The sequence below is a fragment of the Barbatula barbatula genome (assembly GCF_947034865.1).
Source record: "Barbatula barbatula genome assembly, chromosome: 2".
Lineage (NCBI taxonomy): Eukaryota > Metazoa > Chordata > Actinopteri > Cypriniformes > Nemacheilidae > Barbatula > Barbatula barbatula.
Window position 1 is genome coordinate 20,876,275 of NC_136767.1, and position 27,032 is coordinate 20,903,306.

The window sequence follows — 27,032 nt, forward strand, 5'->3', positions numbered from 1 at the left end:
AACAAACACAAATACATATAGGCTATAGAATACAGAAACAGAATTTCTGTTACTGCTTACCTCTATTGCCAGATGCTGTTGCGTTTCTTCTCCCATTGCCCTCCGTCTCTTCGGGGGTGGTTCCTGTACGGGTCCCCTATACTCCTCATCCTCAACTAGAGAAGGAACGGAGTCCCTGATCCAAAATAAGTTTCACAAGTCACTGTCCACCCTGAAATTACTGTATCAGAAACCAACTTGCTAGAGATATAAACATAATTTTAATAAAACTGTATTAAAATATGTGCTATTGTTGTGTTGGGCCTAGTCAATGTTATCTAGATTCATCACAAATAAATTCACTAGTCTAACATGGTGGCGAAATTGTAATATTTATGATAGGTTCTGTTGTGCTAAGCCATGTGGATTTATGTTTTTATTCTTTAGGCTGCATAAGCATGTTTTTAGCCAATACGCAAAATCATAGCCTACCTGATCACCTGTATGCTGTGAGTGAACCTCTGGGTGATCCCTGCGATGAAGACAGAGTCTATGTTCCTCTTCTGCAGATGGTTAAACAGCATGTCTATGTTGCAGGTCCCGATTTCAGAGACCCAGCAGCCAGATTACTGTAACCTGTAAAACAGGAATAAAGTCAAAAGAAGACAGGAGAGTCGCATCTGCTCTTTCCCAGCTCCTCTGTTGATCTCTTTATTCAATGCACAATCAGTACAAACAGTTACTTTAAAAGCATTAATGACAATCTTTGCATGTGTTACCAACACTATCACTCAAATGTCACCAATCATCAAAATAAACATCACATTTCGGACACTTCGTCTCCTTTTCTTCACTTCACCATTTTCAGCTAATGACCTAATACTGAACAGACATTTTATAAACAGCCATCATGTTATTTCAAACACAAAGTGATTATATATATATATATATATATATATATATATATATATATATATACTGTGATCAGATATGATCAACTGTTAACACGAGCATTTAACATATACTTGCTTCTTTAACTGAAATGCAAATCACTCTTCTCCCAAGAATACTAATTTTGTAATGGATCACCACAAATCCAGCCATTTTCATGCTTTCATCACATGCTTCCTTCAGCACGTGGTCACATGACCACAAAGCGCGCCAAATGCGACCACAGAGCGAACTAACTAAAGACAATTAACACTATGAATTGACCCAATAACATGAACAATCAAACAACTTTGTGACCTAAAAACAAGTAATACAAAACAACATTCGTATATAAAGATCACTAGAGCATACTTAAATTACGTTATACACGTTAGTGTGAACATCACATGTTACCCGGACACACATTCACAAATTGCATCACTATTTACACTCTACGTTCACCATACACTGTAATATTGCAGCCACAGTACTTTGACATAAGTTTTGCTGGTTATCGCAGTTTTTACCTGTAAAACAGGAATAAAGTCAAAAGAAGCCAGGAGAGTCGCATCTGCTCTTTCCCAGCTCCTCTGTTGATCTGAGGACGCATGCGCAGTTTGTTGTTCTTCTCGCATCTCTCCGATCAGACTATCAAAATAAGAGTCCCTTTTTTCCCCCTTCCATATCTCTCAATTAACAATAGCTGTTGAACATAAACGCTGCATAGATAAATTATATGGTGAATAAAGTTAAAACAATACAAAATAAGAAACATTAAAATAAAGCACAACCTTACACAATTGTGTACATACTTTGTGTGTATCACACTTACATGTGGCATGATTTTGTGGAATAACGCCAGGATGAAACAGAAAACCTCATCTTCCAACATTCTCATACAACCCCCGGCCTCTCTCTTCGATATGGCATCAAAGTCTCCTCTGTCTCGAATGGTTTGGAAGCACTTAACCAGTTCATCTTTGTGCTCGTAAACTGTGTTAACAGCACGACTGTGGAAGTTCCATCGCGTTGTTGAAGCACCTGGAAGTCTGTGTGCCACCACCTCATCCAGCACTGCTGTTCGTTTGAATGACTTGGAAAAAAATGTAGAAAACCCCCCAATGTCTGAAAAAAACTGCCCGATCTTTGGGATGTGGGATGTTGCCTGCTGCATAATGAGATTCAACTGATGCGCATAACAGTGAACGTAGTATGCACTCCCGTAGACGTCTTGCACTATACGCTGCACTCCACCTGTAGCACCCCTCATCACTGCGGCACCATCATAGGCCTGGGCAATTAATTTTCTCTCTTGTCCCGCAGGAAGGATGGTGCTCAGCCTTTCCAATAATGCAGTGGCAATCGTATCAGCGGTCGCATTTGGAAGCGCGATAAACTCAAAAAAACGTTGTTGAATGTTGTTGTGGCCATCTATGTACCGTAGCACAAGCACAAGCTGACAATGAGTGCAGATGTCGGTTGTCTCGTCTGCCTGAATGGCAATATAGTCCGACTGTTTCACCTCTTCCAGAATGCGGTCTCTGAGAACTGACAACATGCGCAGTCTAACAGTTCATTTTGCACGGTCTTCGAAGTGCCTTTAAAAACAGTGGCGTTCTCCAGGTGCACCTCCAACTCACGGTCGATTGAGGCCATAAGATCAATTAGACCCAGGAAAATGCCAGGGTTTTCTGATGCGTCACTCTCATCGTGACCACGCAAAGCAAGTTCAAAGGCACCACAACATTTCACGGCATCAATGATCTTTGACAAAATATGCCGATTCCTGTCCACCTCCTCGTTGTGCCTTCTTATGGCAATGCGGTGTCCCTCATCTAGCTGTGTGGCTATACTAATTCGGCCTAGCATGGCTAGCTTCACAGAGTTGTCCATATGCACTCTTGCCCGTTCATGTTTCTTAATGCGTTCTGACATATGTTTCAGGTCTGTCACCCCTGTCTGTGTCCACGAGCTATCACAAGCACTTGTTTTAAACAGTAAGCAAGGGAAGCAAAAGATTGCATTGGCGTAACCACAGCTAGTAAGCCAAACCTTTCGATCGAACCAACCTCGGGAAAAGGTTCTCTTGTAGGTTTTCTCCTTTTCTCGCGCCTTTTGCGTTATATTCACTTCTGGCTTGTCTGGTCCGAGTTCTTTTACAATTAGTTTTTCCGCTAATGTTCTTCTTTCGAATGGATACAGGTGTAGAGATTTTACTGAATTTGGGGCAAGATTAACTCCCACGACTACATTATTGATATTCAACGTCGCCGGCGCCGCCATACTGCACTCGCACTCCGCTCTGAGGTAAAAGGTAAAAAGTGGTGCACTGCTCTAATCTTGGTTAGGGATGTGCACATCGATGCTATAGTATCGATATATCGATACTCGAAAGCTACTGTTTAGGTATCGATATTTCATATAAAGTATCGATATCTTAATTAAGGCATGACTAAATGTTATCAAAGCTGTGCAGTGTTTATGTCAATCGGTGGCGGTGTTTAAAATGTTAAAACTTTCCAGCCGGCTGTGCGTGCGTGCGTGCAGTCTGTAGCGCGATGACGTAGTGGACTTTACCCATACGTAATTGATGTCATACCCGCATGCACTGCGGGTGTATTTTGATGGTGCAGCGCGAGTTGTGTGGTCACGTGGACGACGCATTCATTTTAAACAGAGCGGCACGATGGCAGAGAGGAAAAGTAGCGTGGTGTGGTGCTATTTTTCTACAATATTGCACGATGCAATATATGTGATAAAAAAGTGGCACACAGCAATAATACTAGCAACCTTTTTAAACATTTACAAACTTATAAAGAGGTTGAACGAAACCAAGCTGCCCGTGCCCAGTCTTCCTCTGCCCAGTCTTCATCTGTCCGACAAAAGACGTTACAGGAGACTTTCCAGGGAGGCAAAAAGTATCCAGGTACAAAGAGCTGGTCATTAGTTAACCTATTACGTGTAATCCCTTGTCACTTGGTACAAATAGGCAAATAAAAATAAGTGTGTTTGTGCGCGCACACAAATGAAAGTTTGCAATAGGAAACTTCAGTACAGTTCAGTAATAGTTCTGTACAGTAAGTGTAACAGTTCAAGAAAAATGGCCTGTTTAAAATGACAGTGAAAAAATGCACAGTTAATGTTTTTAGGATTTACGTTATTTCATCATAATTTTTGGAAGAATGTGGTTTAAACATTTAATTTTTTTGTTAAATTAACCTTTTATAATAAATATGTTATTAATGGCCAGTACAAGTCGTAATTTGTCTTTAATTGTAATTATATTCTATTATAAAAATGAAAAATTCTCATACACTTTAAAAATGATAGCAGTATCGGTATCGGTATCAGTATCGCTTAAATTTAAAGAAAAAATATCGGTATCGTATCGCATCAAAAAAATGTGGTATCGCCCATCACTAATCTTGGTACTACAGGCGATATTTTCAGAGCCCCTAAACCTTAAAATTACACGACGATGATTGGCGAAATATAAACTTTTTTGCGTAGCAACCGGGGAACCATTGGCTTAAATTCCAGCACTGTAGGGCTGAGCGAACTGGAGCCCAGGGAAGACAGCCTATTGGCTACTACTACTACACCAACATCCAAATATCATTCTGGAGAGTTCTAAACACATTCTAGATTAAAACCATTAATATCATGTAATTAACACAGATTATTTTTCAAAATGAGAGATTATTAAAAGATTTTTTTTTTTAAATACAAATAAAAAACTGGCAGGGAGGTCGGCACCCCAGCGCCCTCTATGGGCGAGCCGCTGCTGGTGGAGCGGCATGAATATGACGATGATCTGCATCATTCAAATTCACTCGATGCAATTTAAAAAACAACGGAGGCAACGGTCAACTGTACACTTCGCTTCACGACCAGCATCAGAAGAGATCGTCTTTCACCTTTCGCTGAAACTTGCTTACAGGAAGGATGCCATTGAAATACAGAGAACCGTCTGACAAAGAGACTTGTATTATACATCCGCGGAGTCGGGCCAGGTAACCGGAAAAATCTCATTTTATTAATAATGCACCACCACATTTAACCAAAATCTTGTGTTTTTGGGGGTCGGGGTACAAATCATTTGTATTAATGCTTATTTGAGGAGGTTAAATCATGAAAGGCATTCATTCCTTCCACTGGAAAAGGGCCCTGGACTTTTTGTTACTAGAAATATCTTTGCATATGAAGGAAAATGTGAAAACAAAATCATAAAGGAATTTAATTTGAGTTAAACTCCCTCTTTTGAACAATCGATAAATCGATAATCGTGTTTTTATATACGCTTTAAGATAAACCGTGTGCAATTTCAATACTTGAATCCATTGTAGAGTATTTTCTCCATATATTTGCCAAAGACGGTTTAAAAAATGCTGTTTGAAACTGCCTCTGTTTACAACTTCATGTGAGGCATAGATGTGGATGGTGCATATACTACATACAGTATATAACCATCACTGATGTTTCAGCTCTGCTTCTGCAACACCAGCACACGCTGCTCACACGTCAAATGAAGCATCTATGTATACAGTACAAATGTTACATTTCAGCCTTTTTAAGGCATGAATAAATCATAATCACAGGAAAAAAACTTTTACAGATGCTATTTCAGTGCTAAAAGATGAGTGACACAACGACACATTATTGAATGCGGTGGGACTTAGCTAACCAAGCAACATACAATAGATTTTGTGTTTCAAAGCCTTTTTTTTTCCGCAGAAATGTATACTGAAGAACATTTAAACAATGTTCTGCGCGTTCAAAAATTGGAGTGAGGCCAGTTCAGAAAACGTTGGCATTTATTGATCAGAATCCTCAAACAAACAGCTGTTTCGGTGGATCCTCAGACTCAGAACAGTCTTAACAAAGGATCGACCCCGAAAAACAGTTTCACTGGTATTTATATGTATTTCTCGCCGAAACTCTTCTTCAGCCGGGGTCCAATCAGATCGCCTTCCCTTTGTCTGCATTTCAGCCAATCAGCTCACTGCCTTGTTTTTCAAACCCGACATCTGTAACAAATTTGCACACAAGACCCTCACCCATTCCATGGGGCCCCCCGTGTAATCTAATCTTTTCACACACACATAGTAACATCCTATGGAAAAACCCCACAATATCAGCGATTATGGCTTGGTTACACACAACTCACACACTGGTTATATTTTCAACATATTATGCATAGTTAGTAATCAATGGTAAAATCATATTAAATGTAAAGGCACGTTTAAACCACAATAAGATCCTTGAGTGTACACATTTCTTCCCCAAAAATAAGATCTGGTTATTGTTACACATTTACACAAGCAGATCCTGCAACCCCCCTCTCACTGACCACATTCCGATCTCTGGCAACATCTGGCAACTGAAGAACTCTCAACTTCAAGCTTTTGTTCACAATCATGTCATGTAGGAAAATACATCTGATTTAAACAACATCAATCATCCATTTTTATATCGATCCATATACGGATCTAAATTCCCATAATCCCTCTCTTGACCATTAAAAAATGGTCACAAATCATCACAAACATCATTATCATCTTCATCTAGGAAATGATCGCCAGACAATAGAGGCATGGTATATTTCGGAGGGGTTAGGTCTGTCTTTTCTATTGCCGATAATATCACTCTGTTACATAGTGATCTGATACAGGGAATACAACAGCATCCGCATGAGACCAAAATACCTGCAAATACAGCTATTGATAACACAATCGACATTAAAACGGATTTCCATTTGCCTAGTGCCTTGTCTAGCCAATCTCCAATAGGATTATTCACTCCTGAATGTTCCTTCATTTCGATAGACAAAGTTCTCAAACCTTCCAATGCCCTAGTGACTGATCCGTCTGGTGCTGTATTATTAGGAATGTAAGTACAGCAAAGATCACCAAACATAACACATACTCCTCCCTTTTCTGCCAACAACATGTCCAGAGCCATACGGTTCTGTATAGCCATAAGTGAAGTTGGTGCTAGCTGTTCTGCTAAACCATCTACTGCATCCCTTGTCATATTTGCTAACCTCATCACATTATAATGTACATAATTAATCCTATCTACATTCTTGTTTGGGGTGACTGGAAAAATAGCAGCTATTATGGGTATATTCTCAAAACCTGCTGCCACTTGGTTCGCTAGCTTATATTCATCTGGAACACCTCGTGGAATCCCTATCGCGTCAATGTACGTCGGACTATTTAATGATAAATCTACACTTGATCCTATTGCTCTCTTTGTAATGATGTGTCTCCTACGTCTTCTAGTCAATGTTGCTGAATTCACGGTTTCCGTTCTGACTGCTCTGTCTCCTATCAGGGTTATTGGGGCTCCCAGTCTCACCATGGCACACACTCCCTTTGCCTTCTCAGGTATCCTAGTAAACAATCTTCGATCTCCACAATAATAATACAAACCTGCTCTAGCCCACGTACCTATCTCAGTCCCATTATCTACTATGATCTGATCACACCACTCCTTATTTATCTCCCCCAGGTTGCTGGTTGGTGATAGACGTTTAATATCAAAACAGGTATAATTTGCTTTCTTTGGTGTAAATGGACCTGCCCGTGAAAGGTTGGTTATTGGTGGGAATATTGCTGCCAATGTGGTACAATTTTTTGGACTGGCCATCCGTGTCAATGCCAGCATACACTCATAACCCCACGTATCGTTTTGGTACAACGGGGCTGGTTCAATATATAAATGAGGTCTTGCATTAGCACATCCAACACAATCGTCTAAGCTCTGTTCTCTGGCTGTGGTAATTATCCATTCCAGCCACAAATTATTTTCCCCATATCCTGTGGCTCTTTCTATCATATCTTCTGGTTTTAACATGGTGTAATCTATTTCTACCACTCCATACTTTTGTCCTACCGATAATGGCTCAGCTACTGTCCCATTTCTTTCCTCCTCAGGTGAACTGTCCACAACAAATTTTATTACTGCTTTTTTATCTGTTCCTGGGCTGTGCACCCCCATTATAAGGAAAAACTCCCCTGTATAATTGGCTGATCCCGTTCTAGTGGATATTGAAAGGGTGAGTGGATTTTGACTTGCACTATAATCTCTTTGCATTTTAAAATCAAATTTTGCCGAGGTACGGGTCCAAAGGCTAGGTTCTTTCGGAGTCCAAGCACCGGTGTATGCTATCACGTTATTCCATGACGGACACCATTCACCCCTATGGGTTCGCCTAGACTGGTATGCCTTACAAACACTGTCCGTATTCCAGTCCATACATACATATACCTCGTACCCCCTCCATGAGCTATTTTTTCCCCCACAATTTATGACAGCGCATAGGTCGAAAGTAAATGAGGTGGTCTTACCCCAAACATAGTTAATTACGAGTTGTTCACATGGTAACCTCGTATCGGCTATGGCTCTTTTGTAACTCGGTTTCGATATGTTGTTGTTGCTGCTTTCCTGACCCTCAGTTATGCTAAAAATTATTCCTACTATAACCCCTGAAATTATTAATAGGATCCCTGACAGCTTACAGTTTTCCCACAGCTTCATCTCGTTACCCTCTCTTGGACTTTAAAGGAACAATAAACACACTCTTGGAAATTTAAATGGTTAAACACACAGTACACTTAATGGGAATATGAAATTCAGAAAAAATATATGGTTAAAATCCCACAAAATAGAAATGTAAGGAATAAATGGTTATACGTTAATGAATATGACAATATAAAATCACAATAGCAACATAAAAATATAGAAAATATGGGAAATACTGAATATGAAATATGAAAACTGTGAATATAAAAATATGAAAAATAGCAAATATGGAAAATGTGAATATTAAAATTGAAGGATCACAATAACAACAATATATATTGCTTATAAAGGATTAGAAAGAAAATTAATATATAAAGATTTGGTAAAGGTAAATACGAAAATGTTGATAACCCTTGATTATAATGAGTATATAGTCTACACACCAGTTTCTTATTTGTTTTTTAAGCTCTGGGTGTGATCATCATAAATTGGATAGTCCGTGCACCTTGCTTTTGTGACTAAATGGAAGATAGTTCTACTGTCTTCCTCATGAGTCACTGCACAATCACCTGTTCTTTTATTTTGTCGTCTCACGTTCTCCACTCCGTACCTGTTTTTAAATGTCACTGCTTGAAAAAATGTCACCTTTTTTGCACTGGATTTTTAATTTTTAATGCCCCTGTTGTTGATGCTTGTATGTCACTTTCTGCTCCACTTTCTGCTCCAGAGATACCCTCCCCCTCTTGGACCTGAGCCCTCAGGTCCACAGCAGTCTCTGACAGCGACCTGTTTGGTGGATCACAGTTAACACAAGAAGACAAGTGATACCAGGTGTCGCCCTTGCCAGATAGACGGACACAATGTGATGTCCTGGCCGTCACTTTCAGAGGCTCCGTCCAGCGTGGCTCATTCCACTTCCTTCGAAACTTCTTCAGGCGAACCCACTGCGAACCGGGCTCGACAGGATCTCCAGCAATGTCAGAGGGAGTCTGCTGAGAGAAATGTTGAATCATAGCAGTCAGTTCGTCAAAGTATACACAATGTGAAAGTGGTACACAGGTGTCCGGCTTCAGCGGCGTCGACGGTCCTGGAAAAGATCTACCTGTAAGCAATTCAAAAGGTGTAAAGCCAGTGATTCTGTTAACAGAGGAACGTACAGACATTAGAGCCAACGGAAGAGCTGATAGCCATGATAATTTGGTCTGTGCACAGATTTTAGCCAATTTAAGTTTCAGTGTTAGGTTCATCCGTTCGACCTTACCTTGCGATTCGGGATGATAGACGGCCCCAAACGCATGCGTTAGACCCAGCGATTTCTCTACGATTTTTAAATGCTCATTTTTGAAGTGTGAGCCGTTATCTGACCGGATATGCCGGGGGAAACCGTAATGCGGGATGTACAAATTAATGAGACACTTAATGACTGCAGTGCTGTCTTCTTTCCCACAAGGAAAAGCCTCAGGCCAACCTGTGAATTGGTCAACTATCACCAACAAATACCGTTTCCCTTGCACCCTCTCTACCATGTCTGTAAAGTCAATCACGATTTCCTCTCCTGGGCCTCGTAATGGCAAAAATGTGCCCTTTAACTGTTTTAAAGTTGGTTTGATGTTATGTTTTTGACAAATGTCGCATGAAAGTACAAAGTTAGACACCATAGCCGTCAAAAAAGGATGCCACCAATATTGCAATGTTTTCATCATCTGTTTTGAACTCACGTGTGACATAGTGTGTGCTTGGGTCATGATAGAGCGTGACAGGCTCATGGGCAATGCTGGTCTGCCATCTGGGGCCTGCCACAGACCATCTGGTGCACACAGGGCCCCATACTCTGTCCACGTTGACAGTTCCTCTGGTGTGCATTTGCCATGTTCGGCCACAAGTGTTTCTCTGCTGAAAGATGGTAACAGTTTCACATATGAACAGTCAGTCTGTACCATCATGGTCACCTGATAGCCTGCAGCTGTTTTGGCAGCCAAGTCAGCAGCCTCATTTCCCCGTGCTACAGCACTGTCTGTTTTACAGTGGCCCTGACATTTTATGACAGCAACAGCTGCTGGAATTTTCAATGCGTCCAACAGTGCACGTACTTCTGCATCATGTGCTATAGGTTTACCAGACGTAGTGACGAACCCACTCCTTTGCCAAACTGCGAGTTCGACATGAACAGCACCCACGACATAAGCTGAGTCACTATAAATGTTGACTTTGCCAGACCCTGCAAGTTTAAGTGCTTGTGTGACCGCAATTAGTTCTGCTCTCTGTGCCGACTGTTTGCCTTCTATTTTCTCTGCTTCCCTAGTAGTGTAACCTAAGTCTGTTTGCTGCACAACAGAGTAAGCTGAGACCAAAGAGCCATCATGAGCTCTAAAACAGCACCCGTCCGTGAAAAATGTAATCACGTCCGAGGCTTCAGGGATAGGGGTTGCAGTTAAGTCCTGGCGAACACGAGATGCCAGGTCAGTGATTGGTGCACAGTCATGTGGTTCCCCTTTGGTGAACAAATCTGCCATGTTAATGCCATCGTGTTTGTATGTTATGTTTGGCGCCGTTAGACATTTGGACAGTTTTCTCTGCCTCAACGGTGAAAACGTAAATGATGCAGAATTGACAAACGACATGACAGAGTGCGTGGTCAGGACCGTCAACTGATGACCCATCACAATGTGTGATGTCTTTTCAATAATCTTTGCTAATCCTGCAGTAAACCTGGCACAAACCGGCTGGCGTTGTTCAATGGCGTCCATTAGGACACTGACATACATGAGCACACGTCTAGCACTAGACTGCTTCTGAAAAAGTACTCCATGTGCGCTATTCCCTGTTTCAGAAACGTCTAGGAAAAATGCCTTACTGTAATCAGGGCTATGCAGATATGCTGCATGTGACAGCTCCCCTTTCAATTTAATGAACGCAGTTTCTGCTTCAGGGGTCCATGTTAACTTCGCCTGCACATTTCTCATGCCTTGTTCCTTGACCATGTCTCGTAATGGCTTGGTGACCGCTACATACATAGGGATATAATTTCTGCTGAAACCTGTCAATCCCAGAAAGGAAAGCATGTCCTTCACATTGTGTGGCTTCGGGTGTGACAAAATGCCATCACGTTGGCGATCAGACAACGTTGTGCCTTGGCCTGTGATTAAACGGCCCATGAAAGTAACAGATGGCCTGCTGACCTGCAGTTTTTCTTTACTAACCTTGAACCCAGACGCATACAGCTGTCTCAGAATGACGCCCGTTGCTTTTAAGCAATCTTCATTGGTTACAGCTGCTAGCAAAAGATCATCAACATACATTATTAGAACGCAATCCACAGGTAACACACAATTTATCAGCTGATTTTTTAGGACCTGATTGAATATCCCTGGCGATAAAATAAAGCCCTGTGGAAGTCTGTTATAAGAATATTGACATTTTCGGTAAGTGAAAGTCAGGCACGATTTACATTCTTCCGAGATTGGTATACAGAAAAAAGCGTTGGCCAAATCAATGCATGTGAACCATTGGTGAGCTGGGGTCAAATTTGAGATGGCAGTATATGGGTTTGGTACGGCCATTGTTGGTGTTGTCACCAGGCTGTTTACTCGACGCAGATCATGGACTAATCTATATTTGTTTGTGCCTGGTTTTTTTACAGGAAAAATCGGGGTGTTCCATGGCGATCGCCATGGAATAATGACACCTTTCTCCACTAAACCTTGAACAGTGGGCGCAATGCCTTCCTCTGCCTCCCTTTTGTTAGGATATTGTGGGACCCAAACTGGTTCTGTCGATTTTAACTGAAATTTGACTGGCTCAATGTTACAGAGGCCAACGTCCGTTGGACCTTGTGACCAGAGGTCGTCCGGCTGGCTGTCAATTAACTGCTCAGCTCCGGGACCGTCTGTCAATTCGCGACCATGGCTTCTTGTAATTTCGAGGTGAGTCAATTGGCCCCTATCGGTCGTTTTTTGTGGTACCCAATATGAATCTGTCATACGCGAATACAAAACCCCTACAATGCCAGAGGGCTCCCAATCGGTCACCAAGCGCAACCTTTTTGTCATGGCTCCTAACTCTCGAGCTTCATGGCCTGGATGCAGTGCCATAGAAATGTGAGGTTCAGCTGTGTCTGCCATTTCATACCATATCTGTTGTTCTGGTGTCAGTGTAACTGGAACTACTACACCCTCTTGTCCTACATATAGGCCCTCCCCTGTGAGTGTCCACATTTGGCCCTCAATGTCATGGAACATTTCCTGGTATGTGACAGTGTCATTCCGGTCATAAAATAGTGTACAATGCAGGGGGTCGATGGGAGGTAAATAGACAGCTAAGTCTTTGATCCAGGGCCACTGACTCTTATACAGTGCTCTGGCTCCCGATTGTGAATCATCTAGTTCCACCCAATATATGTCTGCCATCTCTTGCAAGGGTCCTCCCAGCAAAACCTGCTGGTGGCCCTCTCTACTGTGTGCCTGTGAACAGTCGACTTTAGTGCCGTCCGGGAACGTGACTGTGACACCTTCTGGTGAGCATAAAATATTTGCACCCAATTTAATCAACAGATCTCTGCCCAATAGGGGAACAGGTGCTTTTGTGGAATATAGAAATGAGTGTGACAGGGACTGATTTGCCACTTTCGTGGTAAGAGGAACAGTAAGATGCCAGTGTTCGAACCTTCCAGAGAACCCCATAACTCCAACAGTCTTATCACTTAGATCTTTGTCAGTGATTGTGCCCCTCGTTACTGTGGAGTATGTTGCTCCGGTATCTACCAAAGCTGTTAGTGGTCTGTTGTTAACCACTAAAATCATGTAAGGCTCAGCCAGACCTCGCATGATTGTTCTCTGTTGGCCTCGTCAACAATCCGCGCCTTCCCCCTGGCCCCAAGATGGGTTCAAGGGCGCCTGAATCGAGTGGGGAGGTGGGCCTTGTTGCTCCGGGTATTTTGGAGTTTGTGGTCCTCTGCCACGACCACTGGGCCCACCTCTATGAGGATCCCATCCCCCCGCAGGTGGTCCCATATACTGGCTGTCCCCTGTCATGGGACAATGTCTCCTCCAATGATCAGTCCCCCCACACTGATGACATGCATCCCTGTAGCGCACCCCTCCCCCACTCGGCTTCCCCCTAGCCCATCCGCTATTGCCCCGTGGCCTATACCCTCCCCATGGTTTTATTAATTGGAAATTAGGGACATGTCCTCCCTGAGCATAGCCAAAAGTTTCAGGTGTGACTATGGGAAAAGGTGGGGTCTTCCCCCCGGGCTGCCCGTCAAAGCCGCTGCTCACAGGACGTTGTGACATTTGTTTGGATTTTTTGGTATCTGACTTAGCCATTTCTAATTGTAGTTTTAACAATTGTTGCTTTGTCTTTTCTAATTCCTCCTGTTCTTTATCCTGCTTATCGACTGATCTGTCAATATGGAACACTAGATGTCTTTCCCACATTTCGTTGCTGGCAACTGGAGTGTCAGGATTACATTCCATTGCCTGCTTGACACCATTGGGGGCCCCTGTCATTACGGCAGTTCTAAATATATTACGCGTAATTGGATTATTTAGACTATTTTCTTCTACCATCTGCTCCCATTCAGCTGCACATCTAAAATAGTAACTCGCTCCAGTCTCACCAGGCTTAATGCGGAACTTAATGTTTTGGTATACGGTTGGGGGTGTTGGAAATTTTGTTCTGAGGGCCCTGGCGATCGCTGTACTGACAGTGGTATACTGTGCGTCATTGGGTTCGTCTTCAATGTTTGCATCCTTCTCAAACTCTGCCATCTGCGAAACAGTAAAAACTTGGCCTAAAAGGCATCTTATGTCTCCTACCGCCAAGGTGGTGCCGTGGCACAATGCCATCAACTTTATAAGCCATCTGCCTCCACCAGATGTAATGGGGGGCAATTTTGCCAGCACAGCTGTCATGTCACTATGGCTCCAGGGCTGGTACTTTGGTACCCCACGGTTGCCCTGTAACAGAGGCATGTTAGTTGCCCCTCCTGACATCAGCTGGGCGTTTGGCACATTAACATTCCTTTCATCATACTCACTACCTGGGCGACACATACTGTCCCATTGTCTCTCTTGAGGGGGAGTGAATTGACAGGCTGGCGTGGATTGACAGGCTCTGGTACGACTCCTAGTACCCTGTGACACTGGGGTAGACATCATAGTTCCTTTAATAACTACGTCCCTACATACCTGCAGTGACCCTCCATCCTCACTGTTATTACATGCTTCCTGTCCCTTCATGTCTCTGCCTTCCTCCTCATTGTGCACTACTTGTGCTCTTTGGTTTGTTATGCTATCCTTTCTTTGTAAGGTTTCCTGTCTATTTACCATTAGGTCTAATTGTGCTGTCAACACGTTTATTTGATCCTTTAAAACATCTAGATCTGGCATGTCTACCTCCACCAATGAATCTTTCACATTCACTTGCACTTGCTGTGAAGCTGGTATGTAGGGCGGTGGCAACAGCTTATTCAAATCAGGATATAAGGGGGCGGTCTCAGTATGACGCGAAATACTGGCTCCTGCACTTCCTGACTCTCTCACCATTTCTTTCTCTGACTCCTCCGATTGCACATGTCCTGTGCCCCCCCTAGGGGAACTCAAAGCAATTGCAGTTAGAGCAATCCGTGTCCAACGGCGTAATTCTTCTCTCAATCTCTCTTCCTCCTTTTTATGCTTATTTTTATCTAACCACTTCACATCTTTTCCTCCTTCTACATGTTTGTTTAAACTTGCATGCGCTTTTTCCTCCATTTCCCTGATTTTTGGAGTGATCTTAATCAACACTTTCTCAGATTCCTTCCACACATTCTCCATGCAAATTTCACTCCATTTTTGTTTCCAGATTTTGCTGTCTTTCTTACGAGTTTTCGGCTCTGATTGGGCCATTAACATATCAACAATTTTTTCCCACTGCATAGCCACAGGGGAACAGCTATACTCCGCACATTTTCTCTCAAAATCAGACATTTTACACTGTATACAATACACAATATGCACAATTTAATCGGCTTTTAGTGTACCTTTATAAATACACTCGTGACGCGGCCTTTCACCGGTCTTGTTAACGTAAATACACCGTGACGGGCCTTTCACCGCGTCTTGTTAACGTAAATAAAACTCGTGACGGGCCTTTCACCGCGTCTTGTTAATGAAAATAAACCGTGACGGGCCTTTCACCGCGTCTTGTTAACGTAAATAAAACTCGTGACGGGCCTTTCACCGCGTCTTGTTAATGAAAATAAACCGTGACGGGCCTTTCACCGCGTCTTGTTAACGTAAATAAAACTCGTGACGGGCCTTTCACCGCGTCTTGTTAATGAAAATAAACCGTGACGGGCCTTTCACCGCGTCTTGTTAACGTAAATAAAACTCGTGACGGGCCTTTCACCGCGTCTTGTTAACGTAAATAAAACTCGTGACGGGCCTTTCACCGCGTCTTGTTAACGTAAATAAAATCGTGACACGGCCTTTTATTCTGATCAACAAATATCAATGATCTTTAATTTCTACTCAAATGGTACAGATATACTTCAAACTCAACACATAAATTTGGAATATCCAATCTGCAGAAGTTCGTTTAAACAGGCTCTGCTCACCTTTTTTTTAATTCTGTCGACAGCGTGTTGAAGTTAAAAGTTGTCTCGTCCCAATTTTCGGTCACTCTCCGAGTTTTACAATTCTCTTTTGGTGGCTCTGTCTCCAACCGGGGTCGCCATCTGAAGAACATTTAAACAATGTTCTGCGCGTTCAAAAATTGGAGTGAGGCCAGTTCAGAAAACGTTGGCATTTATTGATCAGAATCCTCAAACAAACAGCTGTTTCGGTGGATCCTCAGACTCAGAACAGTCTTAACAAAGGATCGACCCCGAAAAACAGTTTCACTGGTATTTATATGTATTTCTCGCCGAAACTCTTCTTCAGCCGGGGTCCAATCAGATCGCCTTCCCTTTGTCTGCATTTCAGCCAATCAGCTCACTGCCTTGTTTTTCAAACCCGACATCTGTAACAAATTTGCACACAAGACCCTCACCCATTCCATGGGGCCCCCCGTGTAATCTAATCTTTTCACACACACATAGTAACATCCTATGGAAAAACCCCACAATATCAGCGATTATGGCTTGGTTACACACAACTCACACACTGGTTATATTTTCAACATATTATGCATAGTTAGTAATCAATGGTAAAATCATATTAAATGTAAAGGCACGTTTAAACCACAATAAGATCCTTGAGTGTACACATTTCTTCCCCAAAAATAAGATCTGGTTATTGTTACACATTTACACAAGCAGATCCTGCAACCCCCCTCTCACTGACCACATTCCGATCTCTGGCAACATCTGGCAACTGAAGAACTCTCAACTTCAAGCTTTTGTTCACAATCATGTCATGTAGGAAAATACATCTGATTTAAACAACATCAATCATCCATTTTTATATCGATCCATATACGGATCTAAATTCCCATAATACCTGCTGTTCATGATCATCCTTACATCTTTCAACTTGTTTGCCATCCCTTTGGACATGGCCTTTTCTGAGGATATCCACAAAAGCTCACACAAGATTTGGTTATCTTTAAATGTCATCTCAGACATAGTGTTCTGTTTTGACATCTTGATAAACTTTCGAATGGGATTCTTCAAGGAACATGGTCAGGTAGGAAACCAGCCGTAACAGCGTTCTGGGTGAAAAACAAGAAACGAAATGAAAACTAAACCTTTGCATTAGCCAGATTACTGATGAACGCCTTAATAATGCCAATCACACATTTTTAGAAATAGTCCAGTTTAACTGATGACAACAACGTAAATATGATTATCTTACTTAGCTGCACCTGTCTATGTTTTTATATTCAAAACAGATTTTCAGTCCGCACTTTTTTGTTCCGTCTAGGTGCTCGTTCTTGATCCTCAGCTGATAAAGAAAGACTATCTAAGCTCGTGGTTTGTTCCAGACCTGCTGGCTGCGTTTCCGGCGGATGTCTTCATCATAATTTTGGTGAGTTTGCTTATTCGGCCTTATTAATATCAGTCACATTGATGATATCAACTATTCGACGTCTTACTATAAAACCATATTTGATTTGTTTCAGGAAAACTATCACGTTGACACGAGCTCGCTGATGGCCTCAAAGATCATGAGGATCCTCATGTTTGTGAGGATTCTGAGCATGATACGTCTGCTCCGTGTCCCGAAACTCACCAGGTTTTTCTTGGAACTTGAAGAAGTAAGGAATAGCCAGTTTCTTGCATACAAAAGTAGACATTTTTGTTGTTGTATGGAGTGTGATTGTAATGGTTGCATGGTGTTTTCGTACGTGCTTGTAGGATTTACACATCCAGCTTGTAGCAGTGAGAAGAACCTTTAGAACCTTGTTTGTTGCAGTGGTGCTGTTTCTTATTATGCACTGGAACGCCTGCATCCAGTTTTTCCTCTCCGGGCTGGGTGAATTTCCACCTGATAGCTGGGTCACACAAGAACACCTCCTGGTAAATGGTACATGGTTTTTAATATGGTGAGAAGTCACGTGAATTGAATGCCTGTTTTATTCTTTTTTTGACACATTACGTAGAATGCCTCAATTGGAGAGAAGTACTCATCTTCTTTCTTTCGTGCATTCTGCCAAATGACCGGGACACTATGTGGAGCTTCTGACCCTCCGACACGTACGTCACACTTCCAACATGCATTCGAAATACTTAAATTCAGCGATGCTTGCATTTAGACGAACTCAGGGCTTTGACCAAATCCTTAACAATAAAACTTACCACAACCTAGTAAAAGCAAGCAGCACTCAAAAAGGATGTAAAAAGATGCAATAATGGCGTTTGCATGGATGTGTTTCTCTGATTTGTAGGTATTGAAGAACAATGGGCCGCCATCATAAGTACTGTGATTGGCCGATCGATGTTTATTGCACTTGTTGCATGGCAGATAGCAACATTTGCAGCTAGCAATGCGAACGTAAAAGAGGTGCTCTTTTGTAACATTTGCTCATTTTTATTAAATGAACTGAAGGTACGTCAGATAATATAATGGCATATTTGATATGTTACATCTGTAGCTGAAAAACTTCGAACATCTGCCCAAGGCGTTGCGCAAGCGTGCCATTGCAGGCTACAGATGGCAACAGAAAAGGAGCTGTCTTGGCCTCCTGCAAGAATCGCTAAAAAAGGTTTGTCAAATTGAGAAAGTTAGATTTTTTAAAATATGAACTGACGTGTGCAGTTATACCATTTTGTCAAATGTTGTCACTGACCGATCAAAAGAGTGTAAATGTGTATACCTTCTAAACGTTTATTTTGTTCATGTGTAGGAGCAAATTAGCATATTCATGAGCTCAAAGCTAAAAGACATTCATGTTTCGTACTGTAGGATGTTATGAAAGTCATGTGCCCAAACTTGATGAAGGGATGGCTGTTTGCTAGTGGCGATGTCACGCTGATCGAGGCCGTTCTGATGAAGCTGGAGTGCGAAATCTTCCAGACAGGCGACATCATCATCCAACGGAACGGTCCTGCTGACAGGATGTTCTTCATCGAGCGTGGACGGGTACACGAGGAGATCAAGTCTTTCCAGCAGGAGCTCTTGTCTGGAGAGTACTTTGGAGGTGGTGTATGAGAAACTTGCTTTAATTCAGTTTGAACTTTACAGAGACACACATCATATCATTTTTACCAAGAACTTCCTACTTTTGACAGGAAGCTGGTAGTATGTGTGAAAGAATTCAGACATAATTCGGACAACTTGGAAAACGACCGAAAAACCTTTAAGTGTGCCATTGGTATATTTAAAAGAAAATATACATACAGTATATACTGTACCGCCAGTCTACTTTTTATGTTGACTTACTGTAGATCTACTTGTTTTCATCATTTGATGGAGAAATGCCGTACTCTATAAAAGTGTTATGACGTATTTGGCTTGTAGTTAAGTTTCTTGCTTATATATTGAATGTTTTTTCTATTTGGATTTCTCTGTTATGTCTTTGCAGAGATCAGTTTGCTCTTGGGAGGACAGCAGCCTGCTCAACTTCGTGCCTTAAGTTCCTGCACACTTTTTTCCTTGTCTGTGGACAAGCTGCAGGAACTTGAGAAGAGCTTTCCTGATGTGATCGCTGATCTGCGGGAAGCGGCTCATCAGCACCTTTCAGATATCGAGCGTACGAAGCCTTTTCAAAGCAGTCAGACTGGGTGTAGTGGCTTTAAAAAAAGTCTTTATGCTGAAAAAACAATGCGAGTGACGTTACAGTCCATTTAGCAATGCTCAAAACAAAGCTCAGAAGTTCAGCTTATGTTGGTGTATTATGTGTGCATTAACTCTCTGCTAAAGTGTTTTGTTTGTGTGCTTTACAGAAGGTGCTGCGGAGGATGAAAATGAAGATCAAGTGTGAAGAAGATGGAGTGCTTATTAATTAAAACTAAGAAACGTTCACACACTTGTCTCTGATTTTTTGGGCTTCGTTGGTTCTTGTCAATACTAGTGTTAACATATGGAAACATTTAGTGGTTTGCCCTTTAGTGCTCAAGTCACAGTTTTGGCCATCTTATCTTTTAATTTGACATTATTTGAAGATGAAAATACCTTTGCAGTAGTGTAATGCTATGGAGGAAGGAGAAAGTAAGCGGGATTATAAATCCACATTTGGTGGTTATGACCTAAATCAGCTTTAAAGCGATCCTGGTTAAGGCCTTTGGTCCTAAAGCGGCTTCTTCAAATGCTCCAGAGACTCAGCTTGAGGCCGGACCAAGGAGACCAGGTTGTCCAGCAACCTTTACCAGAATCATCTTCTCCACTGGGAGCCCACTCACAAGCCCCAGAAGCTTCTGAATATCAGAAGGCGTGAAATAAGATGCTGTTCTCAATGATGTTTATGAGTCTTTCGTGATTTTATTGCAATCAAAACATCTTGATGAATTATATAACAATACCTAAATGATTCTGTGAATCACAAACCTGAGGAAAAGAACTGTGATATAGAAAGGTCTCAGATTGAAAAAATACAGACTACTTATTTCCAGAGGTTTTTATAAATATATTTTACGGTCATACTTAGATTAAAACTAACATGTTTCTAAACTTCAATTTGATGATCCACTGATTCCGTCATACAGTAAGCATGCACAATAACTGTAACTGCAAAGTCATGGTCTTCAGCTTCAGGCACACCGTTGAATGAAAAAGATTCAACACTATTGCATATATCACACAAGCAGCCACACTAACACACAGATCAGTCCTTCATTGTCATATATTAATGTGCTTGGAAAACATGAAATAAATATTGAAAGGACCACAACATTTCTGATCTTCCAAAGCGACACACTAAGGCACTGCTGCTCCTTAAGGAAATGGGTGAACTTCAAGAAAAAAAACATGTCCAGGCCACCGTATACAACTTATATTTTTCTTAAATAAATAATTTTTGCGATTGTGACATTGTGACCTACTTTAAGTACATTAATCAAAAAAATTCATTGTTATGGGTCCTGTATAGGAGGTTTCAATAATTCTCATTATTCTAAATGGTGATTCTCATACTGTAATACAGTACGTAATATAAATAAAATAAGCATAAATTAAAGCCAGTACAACAAATTCTACAACATGGTACTTGTCAAATTAAGTATTACAAGAAAAAAATAAGCCTTATTTCCCCAATACAACACTGAGACATTGGGTAAATGTATGTGCTTACTTATAAAATAATGTCACAATGTAAAAATGTATTAAACATCAGCTCTCTTTGAGCGAAATATTGTCTTATTTCTGGTGGAGAGAAAGATGACCACAACATGTCCTTTTTCTGAGTTTCACCCAATTTAACTTTAAAAACTGTCCTAGTTACAACACCGCTGCAATCTGGTATGTTGTTGCACACATTTGATACTCTGCTTCCATTCCAATAACTTAACTTCTTTTTGTTTTAACAAGTCAGTCTGTAAATGTACTGAAATGTGCACCGCATATAAATTAATTAGGCTTTAAAATTAAAACATAAAATTGAAATGTAAAACATAAAAGAGAACTTTGGGTTTCTAGGCAGGATCGTGCACAGTGTCGCTGTTTAGACGGAGATAGAGCCCTCCCTGAAGTTGGTTTTCCCAATCAGAACGTTTAACAGAATGGCTTTTCGCTCTCTTCTTTCCTTCTGTGCCTTTTTAATGATGTCATCAAGTTGTGACTCATCCTGTCGCCCAACCAGGTAACCCTTGCCCCCATAGCCATCAGCTACGATGTGATAATCTGCAAGCAGAAAACAAGAAAAAAACGAATTCATACTTTTGTATCCAAATACAGTATAGAAGAAAGTCAAATGTCAGTGCTGCTGTATTCCTTGAGTGTACAACTGCTGGACACTATGCAATCCTATAATGTCACAGGTGCTACGGAAGACTCAACAATAAATTACTAAATAACAAAAATGGTAAATAACTGTGACCCAGACTTCTCTTTTAAAGCGATTTTACACGTAGTTGAACTGTACGGTACAACAACATTCAAGTAAATAATTTCCCTGGTTAGTAATATGACATCACAGGTCAAAGAACATACATGCAACAATATCCTTTTTCTGAAAAACATCTTGATCCACATATTTTTTTGAAGACTCGGGAGGTGTACTGTAAACTTCAAACTCGTGCTAAATCCTACATTTATGACAACATTTTGAAAATATTATTAGAGTAAACCATCTCACCTGTGAAGGCGAGACCACAGGCTACATTGCTCCCGAGCAAAGGCACTTGTTCTCTGGAGATCTGACTCCAGCAGGCATCATTTCCGACCAGAGCGATCACCGGTGTCTGACATGACGTGAAAAAACAGCTCATTTACAATCGTTCTGGCTTATATACTGCATTTATGCATTATGCACTTACAATATAAGTCTATGGGGACAATCACATAACATGCTTCATCTGCTGTTGATCGCATATGGAAAGGGTTAAAAATGTTATGATTTTTTAATTCATTTGTAAATAAATCAAATGTAATCCAAAACCCTATTACGCCCTGTCCTGTCTTTTAAATAGATATGTAAACTACTTTGTCCCCAGTACATAAAAGGGATTTATATGTGAGGTTTGGCCGTGTTTTCCCCACCTTGTGGCGTGTAAAGGTATCAAATTCAGCTACACTGTATCCAAGGGAACCATCACCGTAAATGATCCAAACCTGTAACACACACATCGCACCACGTGGGAAAAGCTGTTTCAATAACTGGGGCAAATGTCACTACAGTCAGGTCAGCTAGGTCCTCTGGTCAAACAGAGATCAATATCAAAGCATTCAATACAATTTAACTTCTTTACAGTCTTACCTCAGAGTCAGGTCGACAGAGCTTGGCCCCCAGAGCAAAACCTCCTCCAACACCCAGAGTCCCAAAAGCTCCTGGAGTGAATAGCAGAAAACAGAATCATCAATTCCTTCAAAACGGTGCTTTAGATGTTCACAAACAGGTCAAAAAATATCGATAGTCCTGCTAACCTGGGTCTAGCCAGCGCAGCGGGCCCCGCGGCCTCATGATATAAGCAGCACTGCCGACAAAATCTCACCCGGCGGCCACTATGATGCTGTCCTCATTCAAAAGCTCATCCACCCGGTGCAGAACATTCAGAGGATTCAGATGCATCTCTGTCTTCTCATCTGCTTTGGCTCTGAGATAAACAAATAGGCAGCGAGATGAAACTAAAGGGAGTTATAGGTCATAGGTTTACACATTCAGTCTCCTGAGACAAAGCTGACATGCAAGCAAGAATAGAAAAGGTGGGGAAAGTTCACCTCTTAGTTTTCTCTTTGACGTAATCTCCTTCTTTCAGACTTTGAGGCCATTCCTCTGGGCATCTGTGTCCCTTGAGGGCTTTAGAGAGACGCAGGAGGAAAGAGCCAGCATCGCCTGAAACATTTGGAAAATAAATTGTCAGTGTAGAACCCCTTTTTTAGTAGTGTATATGTACTGTATGTATACACAGGTTATAACTTAAGTTATACAAATATGATGTAGCTGTAATCCGCTGAGCGGCTAAACTGGGAGTGCTGTATTTGTGACGCATCAAAAAGGACATCATACATACAAAAAACAGAAAGCTTTCCAATACTCCAATTATTACTCCACAAACATGTTGCAAAAATAAATTGCTGGTCAACAAAGAGTACACTTACTCCCCATTCACCCCCTCCTGACCCACAACAGGTGAGCAGGTGCCCGATAACCACTTCCTACATATCTCACGACCCCTCCCAAATCATGTGACGCATTTACCATTTCATGTCCACTACAGATGGATTTTGATTCTAGTTTATTTAGTGCAGAGCTTTTTAAACTTCAAAAGGTCCCAAAAGATGTCCCATGTGCTTTAAGACCACATATTTTATATACATATAAATATACACAATAAAGTACAGTCTCTTTACAAAACATTGATCACAAGATTGTAAGTGTGTAATGTAAATGATGTGCCCAAATGATAAAATACTGTAGTAGAGTATACTATAATATTTACTATAGTAAACTGTAGTAAAATGTCAAGATACTCCGGTATAGGGTGTTCAATTAAGTATAGGCCTATTACAGTTAATGAATTAAAACTAGTTAGATACTATAGTTAATACTATAGTACAGAGAATTTTATTTTCATTAATGTATTATACATTATGTATTCAGGAAAGAAATTAAACTGCACTTCTTCACCTTGAATGGCCACTGTTGGTTTTAACAGAATGGCTTTTCGCTCTCTTCTTTCCTTCTGTGCCTTTTTAATGATGTCATCAAGTTGTGACTCATCCTGTCGCCCAACCAGGTAACCCTTGCCCCCATAGCCATCAGCTACGATGTGATAATCTGCAAGCAGAAAACAAGAAAAAAACGAATTCATACTTTTGTATCCAAATACAGTATAGGAGAAAGTCAAATGTCAGTGCTGCTGTATTCCTTGAGTGTACAACTGCTGGACACTATGCAATCCTATAATGTCACAGGTGCTACGGAAGACTCAACAATAAATTACTAAATAACAAAAATGGTAAATAACTGTGACCCAGACTTCTCTTTTAAAGCGATTTTACACGTAGTTGAACTGTACGGTACAACAACATTCAAGTAAATAATTTCCCTGGTTAGTAATATGACATCACAGGTCAAAGAACATACATGCAACAATATCCTTTTTCTGAAAAACATCTTGATCATGTCAAGATACTCCGGTATAGGGTGTTCAATTAAGTATAGGCCTATTACAGTTAATGAATTAAAACTAGTTAGATACTATAGTTAATACTATAGTACAGAGAATTTTATTTTCATTAATGTATTATACATTATGTATTCAGGAAAGAAATTAAACTGCACTTCTTCACCTTGAATGGCCACTGTTGGTTTCCAGAACATGTCCGAGTTCTTCAATAGCTGACTTCTGTCTCTGTTAACTGCAATGATTTTACTCCGTCGGTTCAGCACCCTTCCATAACCCAATCTGAAGTCACACACTGTGCCTACAAACCAAAACAAATCATGTATTGACATCTAGAAAAAGAATAGCTTAGTTTTCTAAGCATTCCGAACAGTATAAAACCATAGAAAATAAAAAGACACTAGATGGCGCTGTTACTCACCCGCCAGCAGCACAAGATCAGCATCTTTCAAGGCATCTCTCCTGTTCTGTCTGATGTGCAGTAGACTGTTCTTTCCCAGCATGCCCCGAGACATCCCACCCAGGAAGCAAGGAATGCCTAAAGACTCTAGGGCCTTTCTGTAAGACACACATCCAAAAAGAGAGTTCAAACTTCAACCATGAGTTACATGTCCGGGTGCTATAAATCAATAATTGTTGCCGTTTTTGGCTCATGCTTACACAACTAAAGCATTATTCTATATGATCAATTTATTCAATACATACAGTAACTGTGTTGGTTGCATATGGAGCATAAAAACCCTTTGGACCTAAAGCAGTGGTTCTCGAACTGGGGGCCCCAAGATTGATCCAGGGGGACACGGAATTTGTATCATACTTTTCACGCAATCAAACACTAGAAAAATAACCAAAATTATTTATGTTTCAGCATTGTATAACTGAATATGTTTTTGGTTTCTTAAAATTCTAGTTTAGGATTATGCGACTTTATTTTGGGGAGGGTCGAAAATGCACTGTACAACAAGGAAAACGTTTGAGAACTACGGACCTAAAGGGATAGTTCACACCAAGATTTAAACTCTTTTTTTGTAAGAAAAATAAATATTTGTCCTGCAGAATACAAAAGAAGATATTTGTTGGTAGCCAAACAACACCGCCCCATTGACTTGGCCCCAAAATGATTTCTCAACATATTTTCTTTTCCACATAAAAATGAACCAGAAGTTTTGAACCACATGAGAATATAATTTTTTGAGAAAAAATTTTTTGAGTGTTATTTTATACTTCTAATGCCCTTTATTGCAAAGAAAAATAAATAGTAAGCAGGTCTAAAGTAGCAGAACGGGTTTTTTCACGATATGATTTAAAAAAATGTAAAGGTGTCAACCAGTATATGTCAATATTAAATGTTTAATGTTTACTGTTTAATGAAGGAGGGGTGTCTTTAAATATCTAGACTGGCACCACAAAGACAATAGGTTTAATATCCAGAAGGGGATTGATGAACTACTCCATGAACGAGTATGACACAAACTGGGTAAAGACAGAATGGCTAAATGACCTGACATCATCTGCAGGTGTAGGCGGCAAGGTTGCTTGGCTGCCCAACAGTATGACGGGTTTCTTGGCTCGGCTCACCAGTTCCACACATCTTTGAATCTGGAAATGAATGAAACAACTTGAATACCGAGTCATGTAAATAAGATCTAATCTGCCATGTCTGAAGTAAAAGTCACAGCTTTCTAGATCGTTTCATTCTGCCCTGTTATGGTTCATGTTAAAGATGATGAGAATCAAATGAGATCTAATGTGACGCAACCATAAAAGCAATTAATAATACATCTCAAATGGCCATTAAATGATTGACAGGTCTCACCTCATCCTCTGTGGCCTGCGGGATGTGAACGGGAAGTGGGGAGGGATCACGGTTTTCCCAAGCTCCAGCAAATAAGTTAGATAAGTGATTTTTAAGATACCTGGCGGATAACAAACAAAAACACTTTCAACGTAAAAGTGATTGCCTTTCCTTTAATAATGAAATAAAGCGTAAGAAAATTGGAGGAAATAAAAAGTGAGAAATGTTTTACCGTGCAGTGATTTTGCCCATAAGACCTTTGGGAGTGTTTTTAGGGGCAAACTCTTTTTCCACCACATGGAAAGGGTACAGCGTGTCTATGGGAAGCTCGATAAACACTGGGCCTGTGAAATTGTTATACACATCAAACTGTACTTATGCACACAGAGTCAGGTCATGTACTCTCTAAAAAGTGTGATTCACTATATCTTAACTTGTCTGAAAAGTGACATGTTTCAATCACTCACAAAAATGATAAATGATTAAATGAAAAAATGGTCATTCGCAGCATAACCTGGTGTGCCAGACTGTGCCACGGCCAATGCTTTTCTCACAGTAGGAACGATTTCTCTCACTGTTCTCACTGAAGCACAGAACTTA

At 40.9% G+C, this 27,032-nt stretch overlaps 1 protein-coding gene across 1 annotated transcript; it reads right to left on the minus strand.

Annotated features, from left to right (window-relative positions):
* Positions 1 to 565: 565 nt before the first annotated feature.
* On the minus strand, positions 566 to 26,757 carry LOC306902719 (2-hydroxyacyl-CoA lyase 2-like; the record flags this gene model as incomplete). Its single annotated transcript, XM_079471527.1, has 6 exons — positions 26,665 to 26,757; positions 26,454 to 26,553; positions 26,139 to 26,236; positions 25,059 to 25,195; positions 24,804 to 24,938; positions 566 to 615 (listed from the first exon to the last, which is right to left on the minus strand). Exons 1-6 carry the CDS (start codon positions 26,682 to 26,684, stop codon positions 566 to 568), a joined length of 540 nt encoding a protein of 179 aa, XP_079327653.1. The 5' UTR covers positions 26,685 to 26,757.
* Between the last annotated feature and the right edge of the window lie 275 nt (positions 26,758 to 27,032).